The sequence below is a fragment of the Eremomyces bilateralis genome (assembly GCF_010015585.1).
Source record: "Eremomyces bilateralis CBS 781.70 unplaced genomic scaffold P152scaffold_3, whole genome shotgun sequence".
NCBI classification, from domain to species: Eukaryota; Fungi; Ascomycota; class Dothideomycetes; order Eremomycetales; family Eremomycetaceae; genus Eremomyces; species Eremomyces bilateralis.
This window is the reverse complement of record NW_022985069.1, coordinates 1,657,713-1,674,607: the sequence shown is the minus strand read 5'-3', so window position 1 is coordinate 1,674,607 and position 16,895 is coordinate 1,657,713. Positions and strand designations below refer to the sequence as shown.

General features: G+C 53.2%; 7 protein-coding genes across 7 annotated transcripts; 3 read left to right on the top strand and 4 right to left on the bottom strand.

Moving 5' to 3' along the window:
• Positions 1–1,720: 1,720 nt before the first annotated feature.
• P152DRAFT_479755 (uncharacterized protein) lies at positions 1,721–5,468 on the top strand. The gene is made up of 3 exons (XM_033681733.1): positions 1,721–3,025; positions 3,076–3,433; positions 3,501–5,468. Exons 1-3 carry the CDS (start codon positions 1,951–1,953, stop codon positions 5,413–5,415), a joined length of 3,348 nt encoding a protein of 1,115 aa, XP_033537534.1. The 5' UTR covers positions 1,721–1,950; the 3' UTR covers positions 5,416–5,468.
• Positions 5,469–6,359: 891 nt separating this feature from the next.
• Positions 6,360–7,694, top strand: P152DRAFT_390938 (acid protease; the record flags this gene model as incomplete). The annotated part of the gene is made up of 1 exon (XM_033676066.1): positions 6,360–7,694. A coding segment is annotated over one exon (1,335 nt), but the record flags the coding sequence as incomplete, so codon positions are not given.
• A 2,150-nt stretch (positions 7,695–9,844) lies between these two features.
• Positions 9,845–10,774, bottom strand: P152DRAFT_446900 (uncharacterized protein; the record flags this gene model as incomplete). Its single annotated transcript, XM_033677952.1, has 2 exons — positions 9,845–10,535; positions 10,767–10,774. The coding sequence occupies 2 exons, from the start codon at positions 10,772–10,774 to the stop codon at positions 9,845–9,847; spliced, it is 699 nt and encodes a 232-aa protein (XP_033537532.1).
• Positions 10,775–11,293: 519 nt separating this feature from the next.
• P152DRAFT_382179 (uncharacterized protein) lies at positions 11,294–11,683 on the bottom strand (the record flags this gene model as incomplete). The annotated part of the gene is made up of 1 exon (XM_033675754.1): positions 11,294–11,683. A coding segment is annotated over one exon (390 nt), but the record flags the coding sequence as incomplete, so codon positions are not given.
• Positions 11,684–12,829: 1,146 nt separating this feature from the next.
• Positions 12,830–14,280, bottom strand: P152DRAFT_201301 (phosphatidylinositol glycan class L). The gene is made up of 2 exons (XM_033674340.1): positions 13,922–14,280; positions 12,830–13,860 (listed from the first exon to the last, which is right to left on the bottom strand). The coding sequence occupies exons 1-2, from the start codon at positions 14,136–14,138 to the stop codon at positions 13,238–13,240; spliced, it is 840 nt and encodes a 279-aa protein (XP_033537530.1). The 5' UTR covers positions 14,139–14,280; the 3' UTR covers positions 12,830–13,237.
• A 505-nt stretch (positions 14,281–14,785) lies between these two features.
• Positions 14,786–15,026, top strand: P152DRAFT_390685 (uncharacterized protein; the record flags this gene model as incomplete). Its single annotated transcript, XM_033676054.1, has 2 exons — positions 14,786–14,879; positions 14,935–15,026. Coding segments are annotated over 2 exons (186 nt in total), but the record flags the coding sequence as incomplete, so codon positions are not given.
• Positions 15,027–15,028: 2 nt separating this feature from the next.
• On the bottom strand, positions 15,029–16,733 carry P152DRAFT_455620 (glutamate-rich WD repeat-containing protein-like protein 1). Its single transcript, XM_033678825.1, has 2 exons — positions 16,666–16,733; positions 15,029–16,616 (listed from the first exon to the last, which is right to left on the bottom strand). Exon 2 carries the CDS (start codon positions 16,612–16,614, stop codon positions 15,343–15,345), a length of 1,272 nt encoding a protein of 423 aa, XP_033537528.1. The 5' UTR covers positions 16,615–16,616; positions 16,666–16,733; the 3' UTR covers positions 15,029–15,342.
• Between the last annotated feature and the right edge of the window lie 162 nt (positions 16,734–16,895).

The window sequence follows — 16,895 nt, the reverse complement described above, 5'->3', positions numbered from 1 at the left end:
GAGTATGGAAAAGGCGTACAAAGGCTGACGGAGAGACGCATTTCGGGCGTCGCTGAGACGCACTTGAGAGTATAAGTGTGCAATCAAACTGAATTATTAACCATAACTGGAGCGGAATGCCAATTGCCAAGTGTATATGGCGTCGAGCTGGGCGAAAGTTGCAGCTGCACACTGCAAGTATTAGACGGAGGGAAAGGGACGGGAAACGTGTGGATTTGATTAAATACCGGAAATTTGCCAATTGCCATACAAATTTATTACTTAGTCATTACTTACACGTAAAATACGTACTACGTATTGTACCTATGAAGAATGCGAACGTTGAGATGTGTCGCACGTGATGTGCTAAAATGGTTGGGAGTTAGGTGCTGTTGTTACAGCAGCGAAGTTGTTGTATTATTGTGTAAGTTGTGTGTTCTATGTGAATGCCCGGTGCCCTGGTCCTGCAGATATACGAGACTCATGGCAAGATTATTAATGCAGTTTGTAGCCTTAGGCTCCCATAGATGATACCTTGGTCTGCGACAAGATGGGTTATAGGCTCTGCATGTCGGGATGATCCTGTAATCTTGTGAACTGGAGATGCCACTGGAGATGCCACTGGAGACGTGCCTGTAGTAAGTAGTAACGATTTGAACTCTACGTCCAGTCACCCACCCATCTAGAGTTATTGCAGACTGGCCAGTGAGATTTGTCCACCACGCTAGCCATATTATCACTAGCATGGAAATATTTTACGTATTAATTTTATGTATAACTAAGCTCTTTTGAGGGCTCTGAGGCCTCGACTGAGAAGAATCTAAAGCGTATTCCGATGTCTCGTCATATTCATGCGTTAAAGTACTTAAGATTGGTAGATTATATTAAGTACTAACGTCGCTGTCTCTTGCGCGGGCTGAGTCCTTTCCACGCATTTAAAGCCGCCTCTGCAGCAGCACGCTTAGGACTCTCTCAACGTACATCTTAAGACTGAAGAAGAGCATTTCGAGTATCGACTTGTACAAATCTTTCATCGTAGAAAGCTTCCATATCTCCAAAGTGATAATTCTACGCCACTGTTGGGGTACAGGAAGCATTCACACCTCTTATAGCCAGAGCCATATTCTGGGCTTCAACCAGTTCTGTCGGATCGTTTTCCTGTCCTGCTTCCGCTAAAAAAAATTGGTCACCGAGACTATGTTACTGCAGTCTATAGGACGGACTGAAGCGTCGACGCTCGATGTCGGCTAAGAGCTCTTCTAACGAGGGAGGCTGCTAGATACGTAGCCATGCTGCATGTCATAGGTTTTGAGAGCATTGTAGGCTTCATCGTAGGAAGCGCAGAGACAATCTGGAGGAGCAGCAATATCTTCCATGTTTGGATCTGTGAGAGAGAGTAAATTAAGAATTAAAGTTGACCTTGGGAAAGATTGGTGATAAACTGGCATGAAAAGTTGTTCAGGGGAAGATTGGTCATATACGCTAGGCTTAATTAAGCCAATAATTTCCCCAATTCCTAGCACGGTGGACAAATCTCACCTGCCTTGCCGACTGATCCAGCCTTCGGTTTGAAATACTAGGATTGAAAATATTGGGAAGGAGGATCTGATAATGGTGGTGGGGTTGGCCTTGTGGCCTGGTGATAGGTACAGTAAAGCCAGGCCAGCCAGGCTGAGGTCGTACTTTACCCACGTGCCTCTACCTATCCGTATACTATCCGGTATACATACTATGTACGTAAATCTGTAGCAGCCTGGCAGGACTACACGCGCGCGACCATCCGCCTGGCGGCCTGGGCGTCATTACTAACAATATGGGATCTCGCCTTCTGGATACGAGACTAGTCAAGACTTAGACACCACAGCATATTAAGCCCTTGAGGCGCGAACCACTAACTCCCACGGTCACAGGTCGAGAGAAACGCATGAAAATCCAATCTCTCTGACAAACTGGCGGCTCCCAACGGTTCTCATGCCTTTTGATCATTCTACCGTTCTACGTCGGTTGAATTTAATGATGGCGGACGCTGCTGACGTCGTACACGGCGTCGTCACTTTTTGGAAAACATGTGTGCAGATTTTCGAAGTGATCGATTCTGGTCGGAATGATGGCATGGAATATGAGCTCCTTCGCGTCAAGCTAGAAGTCGAACGAATTCGCCTAGTTAGTTGGGGCGTCACAATCGGCCTCGACAACGACGGCGACGTTCTTCAACCGGATTCGCGCCTGGAGCGAAAAGATGCAAAGGATACGGTAATGCGGCTGCTCGCGTGCATTCAGCACGTATTTGAGGACTCGGAGCGGCTGCAGAGCACATTCGGGCTTCGGCCATCAATGAAAAAAGCAGAAGACAGCCTTGCTGTTGAACAGGCGCAGTTTCTACTTAGGGCGATCTTCAAAAAGCCTTATGAGAGTCTCCAGAGTAGCGCGCGTGATCCGCAGAGAGGCGCAAGCATAAAGAAGCAGACAAGATGGGCAATTCACAACAAGCGGAATTTTCAGACCATGATTACGGAGATCCAAGGGCATATTGACAGTTTAGAGAACTTGTTCCCCGACTCGACGGCTCGGGTTGTAGAGGCAATGAGAGTTGAAGTTAAGAGCAGCACGAGTGTAGAGGAGCTTCGGTTGCTTCAAGATGCGACGGCAGAAGAGTATAGAGAACTAGCCGATTGTGCGAGCGCGAGGCTGCGGATGCTTGGTGCAGCGAGCACCACCGGGACCGGGCTTCAAACGGGCCATAGGACGACGAGTCAAACGCTTATCGCTGATGGTGAAGACCGTGAAAGTCGCCAAGATGTCGACGATGGCGACGATGGCAGAACCACTCAGGGAGAAGATCCAGCCCTAACGGAACTGGCGATGAAGTTGAACGAAATCGACCTCTACTGCGGTAAGAAGCGCGCAGGGGCTTTGAGTTTGCAGGTCCTTGGTGCAAACAGCTACACCTCCAAGGTCACCACCCACTGCTACTGGGGTGGCAAAAAGGAGGATCGCTGGTGGGATCGGGACATCACATACCCTCCCACAACACATGCATCGTTTGGTAAGTATGATCCTGTCACCGGAAAGGCGCAGAATACTGATCCAAGCAAGCATTGTACAAGAAGAAGCGGTTCCAGCCTTTGAAGAGTCAAATCGATGGACTCAGAGACTACCAATACGATGACACCGAGGAAAGTCAAGTCCTATTCAATATCGAAAGCTATCCCAAATACGAGAGTATCCATCCTGGCACGGTGACCGTTGAAGGGTTTGGTTTAGAGGCTTGGGAGTTTGAAGAGGAGCACCATCCTCTAAAGAAGACAATCTTAGTTAATCGTTCAAACATGCCCCCTATAAAGGCCAAAACGCTGCTTCGGAGGATTGACGAACTGCAAAACAGACCACCCCAGTTCGGATGGAATCCTAAGAGGGATGCTGTGGACTTGAAAGACTTCACCGGCGATATGGGGTACAGTTAACACGTCTACTCAATGACGAGAAAAGGGACATCTTTTGCTAACCTATTCTCCCGGTAGGATCAAATATATCAACCCGGCTTATGCAGTGGACGATTGGACCCAATTCTCGAACCTGTTTCAGCTACTCAACCGCACTGACATTTTCGCGAACTTTTTAATGACCTCTAGCATTGGATCCCAATGGCACACGCCTGGGGATGGACATAAGCTCTGGAACCTCCTCTGGCAGGTCATCATTGCAAAAGAGCTCGCCAGACGATTTGAGCATGGTCAAAGGACTAGCTACTCGACCGGCTTCACCCCTAGAATTCTGGCATCGATGATTGTGGCGGATTTATGGCTCAATCATATTTCCATCATTCTGGTTCACCCGGAATTGGACTTGTCCGAGGTCAAGGCGGTAGAGACGGCCGAGTTGAAGGCAAAGGCGGAAGCTTTCAAGAAAAAGGGAAATGAAGCATTTGCACGGAAAGAATTTGACGACGCCATCGAGAATTACACCGAAGCTATCAAGATCGACCCGGGAAATGCCATCTATCGAAGCAACAGATCAGCGGCGCAGCTCTCCATGGAAAGACACGAGAAAGCTCTGGAGGATGCGGCCATTGCGATGCAATTGGACCCCAAATACGTCAACGCACGGTCCCGCTTCGGTCATGCGGCAGCCAAATTGGGTCTTCTGAAAGCGGCAATTGGCGCGTATGAGGCCGGAATGCGTCTGGCGGGAACCAATGCCACCGACGCAATGAGAAAAGGTCTCGCCGAAGCGAAAGCGAAAGAAAAAGCAAGCCTTGAGGCTATTGACAAAGCCGACGAAGATCAACGAGAGGTTCTTCGAAAGGCATACCTCGATCGAGATTTTGAAATCATTTTGAAGTCCGTGAAGGTGTATTCACGCGTTCATGAGCAACAGGTGGAAGGAATCCTCCGATTTGCCGCCAAAATGAAGTGGCCGTATATGAATGAAGTTCGAGACTACGCCGAAGATGTGTATGGCGCCATGCTGGGAGGGCAAAATATTCCTCTCGATCTGTACGACTGGCTCTACGGCATGACACTCCCCGGCAAATGGTGTGCATTTAAAATCATGAGCGCTATGATTTTGTGCACACCATCGATTAAGGAATCTGTGGGTGTCGCTCTATTGTTCGATTGCGGACTATCGTTGCCGAAGAAGTCCTACTGGCGTATCCGAACGGTTCTCGGTCGTGTTCTCGGTTGCCTGCCAGGAGTGATCTCGCTTTGCGGATGGACCGGTCCTTGCCCGCCTGTCGAAATTATTCCACCGCTTCCAGAAAACCAGCCGTGTCACGTCCACCTCAAGGCGCGGCAGTTGAGTCTTTTGCCGCACAAAACCTGGCACGACGGCGATCCCATCGACATTGCTCCTTCAGTCCATCCATACAAAGATATAGAGCTCCGCGAGGGCGAAGAACCTGGGCCATGGGCGGCTGAGATGCGAGATGCCAGAAACTGGATCATCCCAGAACCGCCGGTGCGGCAAGTCAGCACTTGTGAATTGAAAGCCATCCAACTGAAGAAGGACCTATCAGCAAGCGAACCGAACTCTGATAGCCAGGCAGCGTATCGCGCCCAGATTGTGCTCAAGATGGACGATAGTGACGAGCTAACTACCTACCGGCTATACACCAATCCGGTATTTATCACGGTGCCGGCTTGCCATGGAGGGCCGAAGGGTGCGCACGAGGTGCATCGGAGGGAATTGTACAGGTATGAGAATATTTGGACCGTCGAACGGCTCAAGGACCATACGGAGGAGGACTCGGAAGAAAGGAATGTTATGGTCATCAATGCCACCGGCAACGGCGCCGAGCTGCTTGCTCGAGCTTGGTGCTCGGAAAGGGGGAAAAATGCTGTGATTCGGAGGACAGGAGGACCATGTTTTGTGTGCGCGGAACGAGCAGCGAGCTCATCCGGACTTGGAGTGGGTGTGCTGATTTGGGTCTCTTAAATGTCACGTAGTCTATCACGTAGTCATTAATCGCTCAGCGAATACGACACGAATAGTCGTGTTGTGATTTTTGCATATCACAGAGAACAGGAGGTCCAGAGAAGCAGGGGAGTATTCGTGTCCCATGGACGAGGACCATTTTCTCGGCTTTCTGCCTTGACAATTACCTAGTTACGGTAGGTATTAAATGATTAAAATACCTTATTAATGCTACCCGAGCGTTTTCGTTAATTACATCGGAAATTCTTTAGCATCACTGTAAACACCCCCTTTCAGCCCAAAGGCTTCTCGCAGCTCACTTCGCCAGTTCAGCCCTTCGGTGTTTCACGCCTGACGCCGCGGTAGATCGACTACGCTATGAAGCCGATCATGACCACCTCCAACCTGTTCAGCCCTTTTTGGCATTTGCATGATTTGCTCCAGCTGAACCTCCACCTTCCAATCAAATCCCAGAATCTAATCTCTTCTCCCGGCTTTCGCTCGTCCCCTAGACCCCCTCCCACTTGGTTCGACATATCCCTCCTGCTCCTACCTGTGATCTGGGCTCATCGGAGCATCTGACGGGCGACGACCCGTTTTCTTAGGAGCTACCTACACAGTACGACGTACTACGTACGTCCTATATTATTGACACGGACCATGTTTATCTCTTGCACTGGTCTTGGGCACAATCGGTGCAACGGCGTTGACCACTTGATATCTGCGAAAAGAACGTTCTTTTCTTTCTCTCCAAGGTTCAAGGACCATTGAACTCCATTTCGTCATGTCGACACCGTGATCGGATCGTCTCCGAGCATCTAGCACGCTATTATCTGGACCTCCGCTCTCTACGCGACTACCCGCTTCCCGACTCTTCCCCTGCGAGCTCAACCAATCTCATAGACCTCGCTCCCGACCAGCGACGGTACATTTTACTCTAGGTTCCAACCTATCGGTTCGCAATCATGTTCCAACGGCGACGCGTACGGCGCGACACCGTCACACCTGCCCCTTACGTCGCCAGTCCTTCGGAGGAATGGGAGGGAAACGATGGAAGCTGGTCAACCTTTAGGATCCATATAGGTACACCCGGCCAGAATTTCCGTGTCTTGCCTTCAACGGCTGGCTCCGAAACGTGGGTGCCAATGCCCGATGGGTGCACCTCGAGAGATCCGGAAGACTGTCCTCAACAACGCGGTGTCGAACTTTTCAACGGGCAATCGAGCCGAGGCTTTCTATGGAATGAAAGTACTACCTGGACGGAAACCGGCCTCTACACTCTAGATTTGGAAGCAAGTTTGGGGTATGAAGGGCATGGACACTACGGCAGCGACAACGTCACCTTGGGCTCGACACAGGATCCGGGCACGTTGGGTTTAGGGAGACAAATCGTCGCCGGTATCGCAGATACAGATTATTTTCTGGGCATATTTGGGCTTGGAATCCGACCGGTCAGCTTCTCCTCATCGGCATCAACCCTCAGTTCCTTCCTCGTCAACGCGTATAACCAATCTTTGATCCCTTCTCTCTCCTATGGATACACTGCTGGAGCGCCTTACCGTCTGAAACGAGTACTTGGAAACCTAGTTCTGGGAGGATACGACTCGAGCCGCTTCAATCCCTCATTGCTATCCTTCAGCTTCGCCGAAGAAGATTCAAGAGCATTGACCGTGGGCATACAATCGATCATCGCATCGAACACACTCCTTGGCGTCGCCTCCTTCACTCCTAAAGGACATCTATCGGTCATCGACAGCACCGTACCCGATATATGGTTGCCACGAGACGCTTGCGACTTGATGGCAGAGGCTTTTGGCCTAACTTACGACGAGCTGACCGAGCTCTACGTAATTAATGACACCATGCGTTCGAAGATGCAGCAATTGAAGCCGTCCATCACCTTCAAACTTGGAAACACTGCATACGACAATGGGAACAGCACCAACATTGTCCTCCCCTATGCGGCTTTCGACCTCCAGGCCCGTTGGCCTTATTACAAGAACCCGACGAATTACTTCCCGATCCGTCGCGCTGCGAACGATTCGCAGTATACCCTTGGCCGGACATTCCTGCAAGAAGCATATCTCATCGTTGACCACGAGCGAACCAATTTCACGGTCAATCAGGCCACGTTCCTTGACCCTACATCCGCGGCTCAGATCGTCACCATTAATCCCATCAACTCTAAATCGCCCTCATCCACTAACCTCTCCGGCGGTGCCATAGGCGGAATTGTCGCTGGCGCCGTCGTGCTCCTCCTAGCTGGCGCCATTGCCATATGGTTCTTCCGCTTCCGCAAACCCCGCCGCCGGATTCCTCCCGAGCTGGACGGCAACGACAAACCCATTGCGTTCGACCTATCCGCCTCCGACAATAAGAAACCACCTCTCGACCATCCCACCGAACTCAACGACACCTCCATACAAGAACTTGGCGACTACGTCCCCTCACAGGACCATAAAGGTCACTATGCCCCCGCCTCGCAAGAACTTGAGTCCCGACCCGCCGTCTTCGAGCTCTCCGGCGACCCTCGCTTCTTCACCCAGCCACACGGCCCCCCATCCGAAATCGAGGGATCCCCCGGCCCTTCCCTCCTCTCCCCCCGTTCCATTCGCTCCGACAACACCAGTAACATCAGCGTCTCCGCCGCCGCTATCAGCCCCGCGTATGCCTCCACGACTCCCGCATCGCCTCATCCGCGCGACCCTCACTACGGAGCGCCCGGACTCATACCCCCGCCCTTGAGCCCCCAGCGCCCCGAAAGCGTGGCGAGCCATCGCGGGTCATTCCGCGAGCATCTGGATGAGGCGGATCGCGGGTTCATCAGCGAGGAAACGGGGAGCTATGGGAAGCCGAGTCCGAGCTTGGGGAATCGGACGCCGGTAAGCAGCGGCGTCGGGACGGGCACGGGATACTATCCGTCGCCACAGCTGCCGATGCCGCCGATGCCGGGACAGCCGGTGCAGCAGGAGGAGGGGGCCGGGAGGCAGAGCTGGGAGGGCGCGGTGACGGAGGAAGAGATGTTTGGGAGGGGTCACGGTGGGCGAGCATATTAGAGCTGACCTGGTAAGGGTCATCCGATTTGAGTGACCTAACTCATGTTAACGTGTACTCTATTGAATCCTGTAGTTGAGCACGATCATTTAATTTTTTGCACAGGGCCTCATTGCACGTTCTGTTGCAAACTATTTCTTCAGCGATTTCTTTTCATATCTTGCGAGACTACTTGCATGGTGTTGGGAGGAGCATATGGACTGTTTTAATTTGCCTATGGGATATCCGGATTATATTGCATCGCCACAAATGTGGGGGAGTTGCAAGCAGGAGAACTGCACTGAGGGATCTATATTTACGGTCGAACGCTGTAAGAGAATGTCTGTTAGTGTCATATGGTCGCTTTTATCTGAAGTCCAACGTCAGAGGGCAATGTCATTAATCACAAACCAAGCTTACGTTATCTGGTCTTCGCAAACCTTCAACTTTCCACATGTGTTTCCAACAGTCAACTGCTGTTTATATTAGATATTCCGGGTGGGTACCATCGTCGATAATCAGCGGAAAAGTGTGTCGTCGATCGCCTAGCCGGGCTCGTGTACTAGCAAACATCATGTCTTGTCGACACCGGCATCTACAACACCGGTCCTGAAAATATCGTGCCAGGACTTTGATATGAAAACTCACAGTTCCTTGAATTAGGCAGGGCCTGGGGCCATGAGTGGGTAATGCCAGTCGTAGGATGAGAGCCTTAGAATCCGTTCTCATGTAGACATGGAATGCCGTCTTGCATGGAAAGGCAAGAAAACTAGGCAGTACGGGGTATAGTCAATGACGAATAGCTTTCTATAAACCACCGGTACCCTCTAACTCAGCTTCCTAGGTTTGTTCATGTCAAAGCCAGGTGGTGGCTACGATATTCCCTATTCTCTTCCTGACCGCGACCGTCCCCTGGGTATCTTCGAATACGCATGCCCGCTTGATTTCCGCGCCTTCGTGATATTCCATTCGATTTTCACCAGTTCACCGTCCTAGGCACCCTCTCGCCTCCGGCCCACCTCCCCATGGGTGATCGATGCCTGGGGGAGCGAGGGGGCGACACATCTGCTGACTTGCTGCGCGGTCGGCGGAGGAAGGAGTTGGACGTGGTGGCGACCCAGTTATAGCGGTTGTCAGTGAGTGGGCTAGGAGAACGTCGAGTACGACTTCAACTTTGCCCCCCTTGTGAGGGATAAATTGGACCGTGGCTGGGTTGGTGGTGGCACTAGCACCGAGAGATAGACGCCCTCGTACTGGTAAGCTCGCTGTGGGTCATGAGAGCCTGCATTCCCCTCCTCTGAAGAGATGCGCTGAGATCTGGTGGAAGACGTTGCGATGTCAGGAGGCAGTGGTATGGAGGGCCTTTCCACTTCTCCATCATAAACCAGCGCTCTGCGCCCCTCCCAGTACTCTTATTTTAACTCGGGATCAGCCGCTTCATAGACGCCGGAGGATCTAGGCGATCTGCTAGTGCTCCGAGCGCTGAATTCTCCAGTTGGCCCGTATGACAGATTTGAGAACTGCCAGTCTCTTCTGTCGAACTTAGGGCGATGCCGTCCCGTGAAATACTGGGCAGGCTGGAGCGTTGTGGTTGTTCGAGATGAGGAGTACTCGGCACAATATCAACTGCAGTAGCAGACCTATTTTGCCGCTGATCACCACCCCGAAAACATTCCATGCGTGGCAGATTAGTCGCTCTGTCAAAGGCCGTGCGAACAACTGCGCTGCTCCGTGTCAACATCATACATCCCGACGATCTGACCGAGATGATTTCGGTGGAACCGCGCCGCGATCCGGATCGAAGCGGGGGGAAAGAGTCGAGCTTTCCTGATTGTTTGTTCTGATTCTCGGTTCTACTTGGGCCGGATGTAGGCGCAGTGCTCGCTTCTTGATTTGCCTCGATATCGCCTCTACCAGAACTGGCAAGCAACGACGCTGTGCCCGATTCAACGTCTGATTTCTGTCCCGCCGACCGCGAGGGATTGACTATGGTCGCAACGCGGGAGCGGAAGCAGGTTTGCTTTGAGGAATCGGTCGGATTGCTTGGGCCGGACTGGTCTCCACTTGGAGGCGTTTCGCCACATGCTTTTGCTTCCTCGCCATGATTTCTGCGAGCTGCAAAGTACCCTCGTCAGACTGAAGTAGTAGAGCAATGCGGTACAGCGAAGATGATTGATAGACTGTACATAGCTTGCGGCACGAGAAGTATCCATGAGCTTCGAAGACCCCCTTCAGCTACTATCCATAATGCATCGACGGCGAGGATTGAAAGACAGTCTTTGACCCCTTATGAATGCTCGCCTTCTGCCACTATGACTCTCGGAATCCTGTTAACACACCCAGTCATTTATGCTTGTGTATTGAATCCGGCAGTAAATCGCTGGGCAGAGTGGACAGTCGACGACAGGGATCCTCGGGGTGGTTATAGTTGCTCTCGATATTCGATAGGGAGGTTCATTCGCAACACGCAGTGTGGCGGTCAACTTGATATTTCCATGCTCTTGAGCGCTTCGGCGGACCCTGGTATTGTTCGCCTCCTCATAAAGTCCAACCTTCTCCATGCGAAGGAGAACTGTTCCTAGATAATTACTCGCCTGCCAATTCCATAGTTCTTGTATAAAGGAATTGCCTAGTGCTAGGGTTTGATGACTGACTTGACCGCTGCACTTCCACATCAGATGGCAGTAGACGTCCTTCTCTTTCAGTCATACTCATCACACACATCCCAAACTCCTTCTTCTTCAAATCCACTTCCAACTTCTCCATCTCCTGGGTACCTACCAGCGCCGCGCCTACTCCACCAATTCTGCTGCTTCCCTATCCTTCCCTTCTCTTCCCGTGCCCAGCAATCTCGACAACTTCGACTGCCCTTTGTGCCGATTTCCGAACGACATCGACCGCACTGCAAGCACACCACATGTGTTCTCCCCCCCACGCGCATCAGCGTGCCGAGAGGGAACTTGTCATTTTGCAGAGCGCACCAGATGCACATGCGCTGCGACGCCTTCAGACAACCGGGTGAATACTCCCCGACCGTCATATCATCGGCGAAGGAGGATCGCTTGCGAAACTTGACGCATTCCGAACAGGTAAGGTACTGCTGTTCGCGGGCCCACGGTAGGCTTTCCTCTTCAAGAAGTGTTCGCAAGGTCGGTCGCTTGACGAGAGAACAGAAGTGGCGGGAGGTTTGTTGAAGCCGCTGAGGGGATGGGATCGAGAGATGGGATATAATCTCCAGGTGCATCTCGGTTGGCAGAGCAGAGAGCGTCAGGCGTTGGGAAGCCGAGTTTGAGGACATTTGGATGGCCAGTAGGCATCTATCAAGGCTTTGAAGGGTGGATATTTTTGCCAGGTAATTCAGGACGGAACAGTTGATGTCGTAGAATCTGATAGGTCGGCCTGGCTTTCGTCATTGACGAGTGGAATTGACAGAATTCGTCGTCGGTTGCCTTGAGCAATCGGAACTGAAGGCGATGATGGAGCGAATACCGTTTAAGTTCCACGTTGGTCCGGTTGTTCAATACAGTTCGCCCTGCATAGAACAATCTCCCTTACGTGTTATGCGTTGAATTATTGAATAGTTGGGATATATGACGGGGAGTTCACGGCTCGGCGTATCAATCGCCGCACGTCTTTGACACCCCAAGTTAGCAACGAAAGCTGCCCTTGCATCACCAACATCTCGGCTCACATTTGTTGAGTGTCAAGTTTTGCTGCAAAGGAGATTAATGGAAGATCAAAAAAAGATCTCGGTGAGTCCTCCTATGGGGATACGCTTTGAGCGGATGAAACACGCTAAGTCCAAAGGGCTGAGTCGAGTTGGACGGAAAAGGAAGGCTGCTTACACCGATTCAGTGCTTCGAAGCTTAGAAGCGGCTTGCAATGGGTTCGTCCAGGTACGACGAATTATCGTAGCAAATGGAACAAGAACGGACTGACTGACCTGGCTTTTTATATCTCGCGACAAGGCTCACGACAAGGCCGTGCTATGTAGAACTGCGGCGATGTCGAAGTATCTGCACAGCCCCGAGCCTCTTTGCAAGTGGATCGGCCTGAAGCCTTACGACGCAGCACGAAGGTTACCAGTATGGCTACATCCGATGGACTAGGATACGCACCCTCCAAACTCACGAACTGGCATCAAGCTCTGTAAAAAGCAGACCAATCCGCTGCACCACGCGACGGGCCGACAGAGAGTGGATCCCCGTATGCGAGCAATCAACAATCCCTTAAAAGGTAACGCAAATCACCAGAGCATCGTATGCTAACAAAACCGTCGCGCCCCACCGCCATTGGCTCCCCCGCCACGAACTTGCTTCCCGGTTGCGCCATATTCCTCGCGGCTTCGCCGGAAGCGGTTCCCCGCGCTCTTAGGTTGGCTAGCCCCAAGGGGTGCGCGATACGCAGAATCGCAATTCGCAGATGGTGATCGTCATCTAGGAAAAGGGAATTGGAGTGCGAGTCAGCACGAGTGGATACTGGGCTCAGATGCCGCTATCACGAACTGCCACTGGCAGCCGATTTGCTGGTTTAGGAATCCCATCTCATCTTGCTTTTGTTTGCGACACCATGGTCGATTCCCGAACGCACAAGGCATCGATCAAGGAACTACGCTTGTCGATCGCATTGCGACCCGGTTGAGTGTCGCTATTGTGTTGGCTACCGGATGCTCGTGCTCTTCCATATACGTCCGTGATCCTCAAGGCAATAGCGCTGTAGGACAGATCATAGGATCCCAATATCCCAACAAGGTAGACGACATTGTCGCGCAAGCGATTTGTGACGGGGACAATTCCGGACGGATGGTTCATTATTCGTTCTCTCTGCGCAGGTCATTCACGACCATGTATCGGGACAGCGTGATCCACCCATATCGGAACCACCTCATTTGGCTTTTATGGGCCTGTGTCATGGCCTGGCGCGCTCTCCAGTACTCGGCGGGATCGCTCATGAAGACCAATGAGGACGGTGTCGACCCCGACTCGTGGGTCGCTCTCCTCATGGCCAAGAGCATGGTCCAGGGCGCATCCACGAAGCTAACGTACTTTCTCCAGAGGTTGACGCTGGTCAACGTGTACAACTCAACCGGTGAGCCCCAACCGGCGCGCTCGCGCATCGAGGTGTGGATGAACGTCGTCGCTCCGGTATGACAAGCCCGATGATTCGGGTGTGATGAGACGCCGCCTGCGTCGAAGGTGATGAGCGAATCGATGGGCGGTTTCGGAAGGGAACCCGAGGACGAGGTGCTCCTGTTGGGCGCGAACGCCGTACCCAGCCGGCGGGCGAGGAGGTGCGGGTTCCATGCAATGGTCATCGAATCCGGGAAATCGGGCTCGTCGACGACCAGGACGTCGTCGCTGGACCGGATGCCTAGGGCCAAGGCGGATTCGACGAGCTCTTTCTTCCGCGTCGCGCCCTGTCCGTCCGCGTCGCCTGGTCGCCATCGCCGGTTAGCATCGTGCCTCGTGAGGTGGAACCGGTTGCCTTCACTCACCGCTACTCATGCAGAGGATCTGGACGTGGTTTCCGAGGCCAGGATCGGTCAATGCCAGCAGCGTGGGCGCGAAGAACATGACTTCGTCGTCGGGATGCGCGATGAGCAACCCAATCCGCTGGTTCGTGAGGATAGGATGGGTGCGCGAGAGGTTCGCTGCCCAGATCCAGACGGCCATTAGGAACAGCGGAAGCGCTGCCCAGAAAAGCCCACGCATGGTGATGATCTCAATCAATGCTGTCAGCTACTGGCTACACCAATGCAGGAGAATAGATGTGGAATCGGTAAATAGAGCACACCGAGAGATCCATTTGAAGTGTGAGAGGCAGCCAGCATTAAGAATCCTCCTCCGTCTACAAACTCCCAAGACTACATGTACATCCCCTTGTCACGTCGAACCCTCCCCTCGACAGTTCCCCCGAAACCCCGAGCCTCCAAGCTTGGTTGGCGGTTGGATGATTGGTGTGGATTCCCGTATTACTAAATCCAGGGTCATGGCTTCATGGGGGGGACGAGAGGCGTAGAGCCGCATCCACCCTCCCCTCGATCATCCCCGATCATTCTTCATGTTATTCTAGGTAATACCAATCTCCATATCGTGTTGTATACAAGCCTGTGTGCAATCTATACTGTAATCAATTATCAAACTGGTCTCGCGAACCTTGTCCGGAGCTAAGGGAACCAGGACGTCGTTGATCATTGTTTTCCACTCCTCCACCTGCTTCAGCACCGAATTCATTCCACCACCTCAGCCATGCCGGTCTCCCCGGAGAAATTGAAACTGGACGACGAAGGGGTGAGCCGATTCTCTGTCTGGGCAAAACACCTAGCTAACACGTTCTCCTCGTCCAGGCCGCTCCGAACGACTCCACGGCCGAGCTGACAACGGCGGTCGACACGCTGTTGAACCAGCTGGCCACCAAGTTCTCCACCGTCTCCAGCGAACTGTTCTCCAAGAGTATACCACGATCCACAACGCCTATCTATCACGGCACGACGCTGATCTGGAATAGTGGACGACATGTCGAAGCGACTGGACAGCCTCGAGGCGACGATACAAGCGCAGCAACGAGTGGGCGACGGGAGCGACCGGGCGAGTAAATGATGAGGTTGGGACGGGGAGGAGTACCGTTCATTTACATGGCGTATGGGGAGGGACAGCGATACCCGATCATTCTCACGTTGGGCGTTTTCTGGGACTCTATAAGGCATCCGGAGTCAAGATTGTCATACGACACCGCAGTGTCACTCAAAGATTCCGAGCAGGTACAACGATTGGCATGATGTGTCGTATTGGCAAAGCTACATAGGCTGAAGTGCTCTGGGTATCATCCTGCATCATCCTGTTTATACGCTAATGGTCTTGAAAGCCCTAGACGCCTGAAGTTAGTATCCTATCGTGACAACGAGCAGATGATCACTTACCCAAATCCACTGTTTCCCGTCGCCAACACCACCCCGGGGATTTGCGGATGCCAATGGCCCTCTTTGACCTCGTCCATGTAATGCACGAACAACAACTGCGGCGGCACGTCCTGGACCCCGCCCGTATCCTTGCTTTCCTCATCGTCGAACTCCACCGCCAAATCCCACAGCGTGAGGGTGTTGTCACCAGAACCCACCAGCATGATGCTATCGTCGGTCGGATGCCATTCCAAACACGTAATCTGCTCCTTATGGAACGAAAACCCGGCCACCGGCGTCGGCCGCAGCGGATCGCTCCCGGACCCCGACGATCCCGCGGTCGGCTTCCACTGCCGCAGGTCCCACACGCTCCAGCTCCCGTCCTCGTGGCCCGACGCCAGCAGATGCGTCGTCAGACGCGACCAGCTCAGCACGTTGACGTCGGTCGCGCTGGCCTGCACGGTGACGACAGGTTTGCGCGACTTGCTGCGCAGATCCCAGACGCGGACGGTCCCGTCGTCGCCGCCGGATGCGAACACGTTCTTCTCGGATGGCGACCACTGGAGCTCTTCCACCGAGCCCCCGTGGCCAGTGTACGGCGTGGTGTCGGTTGCCAGACCGCCGCCGTCGGTGCGCGTCGTGCAGAAGATCTTCCCGGACAGGTCGCCGGTAAGGAGCTTCCCCGTGGGGTAGACGTTCGAGGGGGCCCAGTCGATGGCGAAGCCTTCGACGCCGGCGTGCGCGCGGATGGTGGAGACGGGCTTGTTCTGTTTTGGGGTGATGGTGGCGCCGGGGGTGTCGAAGGAGGTGAGATGGGGGGTGACATCGTGGATCAGGACTTCGCCGGACTCCATCATGGAGGCGGTCAGGGTGGTCAGCGGGTGGGCGGCGGAGGAGAGCGGGGGTTGGTAGGTGCGGATGCGGTTGGTGCAGGAGTTGAGCGGGATGGATTTGGTTTCCAGGATCGGGTCGGCGTCTTCGTCCTCGTCGGACTCTTCGTCGGATTCTTCGGCGTTGTCCATGCGGGAGAGACTGCTCAGCTTCATGACGAGGAGCTGGTTCTCCTTCTCGCGTCCCTGGGCAGCCTGCGTGCCGGCAACGGCGTAGATCGTGGCGGGATACGTCTTGCGGTTGTCGCCTAACTGGTCTTTGACAATGTCGCAGGACAGGCATGGCCATGGTGCTTGGAGGCTGTGGAGCATATGATATGTCGAAGGATCCGCTTGTAACGTCTGTCCGGCGGACAGTTTACTTCGTCCGGGAATGAAGATTTCCTGATCCACGTCCATGGCTGGGAGATCCATTAGATCGTATACGTCAAGGCTGAAGCGGCGACAGACCATTTTCCTTCTCCTCCGCTTCCCGCTCCTCGTCCGGCCGTCCATCGACGCCGGCCTCTATGATCTCGTCCTCGCTTTCGAATTCATCTTCGTACTCGTCTTCGAATTCGCCGGCCTCATGGGCGAGATCCTGGCCGTTTTCCGGCCGATTACCCGACTTGAGGGGATCTAACCCCTCGGCGTCAGATTCCGCAGGTCGTTTACTCATTGTCTATGGTTTACAGGGCATG

Excerpts from the sequence above, each read along its gene's own strand:
- P152DRAFT_479755 (XM_033681733.1), top strand. The coding sequence starts at position 1,951 with ATGCCTTTTGATCATTCTACCGTTCTACGTCGGTTGAATTTAATGATG. Across the intron at positions 3,026-3,075 it reads CACAACACATGCATCGTTTG|CATTGTACAAGAAGAAGCGG; the intron begins GTAAGTATGATC and ends GATCCAAGCAAG. Across the intron at positions 3,434-3,500 it reads GACTTCACCGGCGATATGGG|GATCAAATATATCAACCCGG; the intron begins GTACAGTTAACA and ends TTCTCCCGGTAG.
- P152DRAFT_201301 (XM_033674340.1), bottom strand. The coding sequence starts at position 14,138 with ATGCGTGGGCTTTTCTGGGCAGCGCTTCCGCTGTTCCTAATGGCCGTC. Across the intron at positions 13,861-13,921 it reads GATCCTCTGCATGAGTAGCG|GCGACGCGGACGGACAGGGC; the intron begins GTGAGTGAAGGC and ends GATGGCGACCAG.
- P152DRAFT_455620 (XM_033678825.1), bottom strand. The coding sequence starts at position 16,614 with ATGGACGTGGATCAGGAAATCTTCATTCCCGGACGAAGTAAACTGTCC.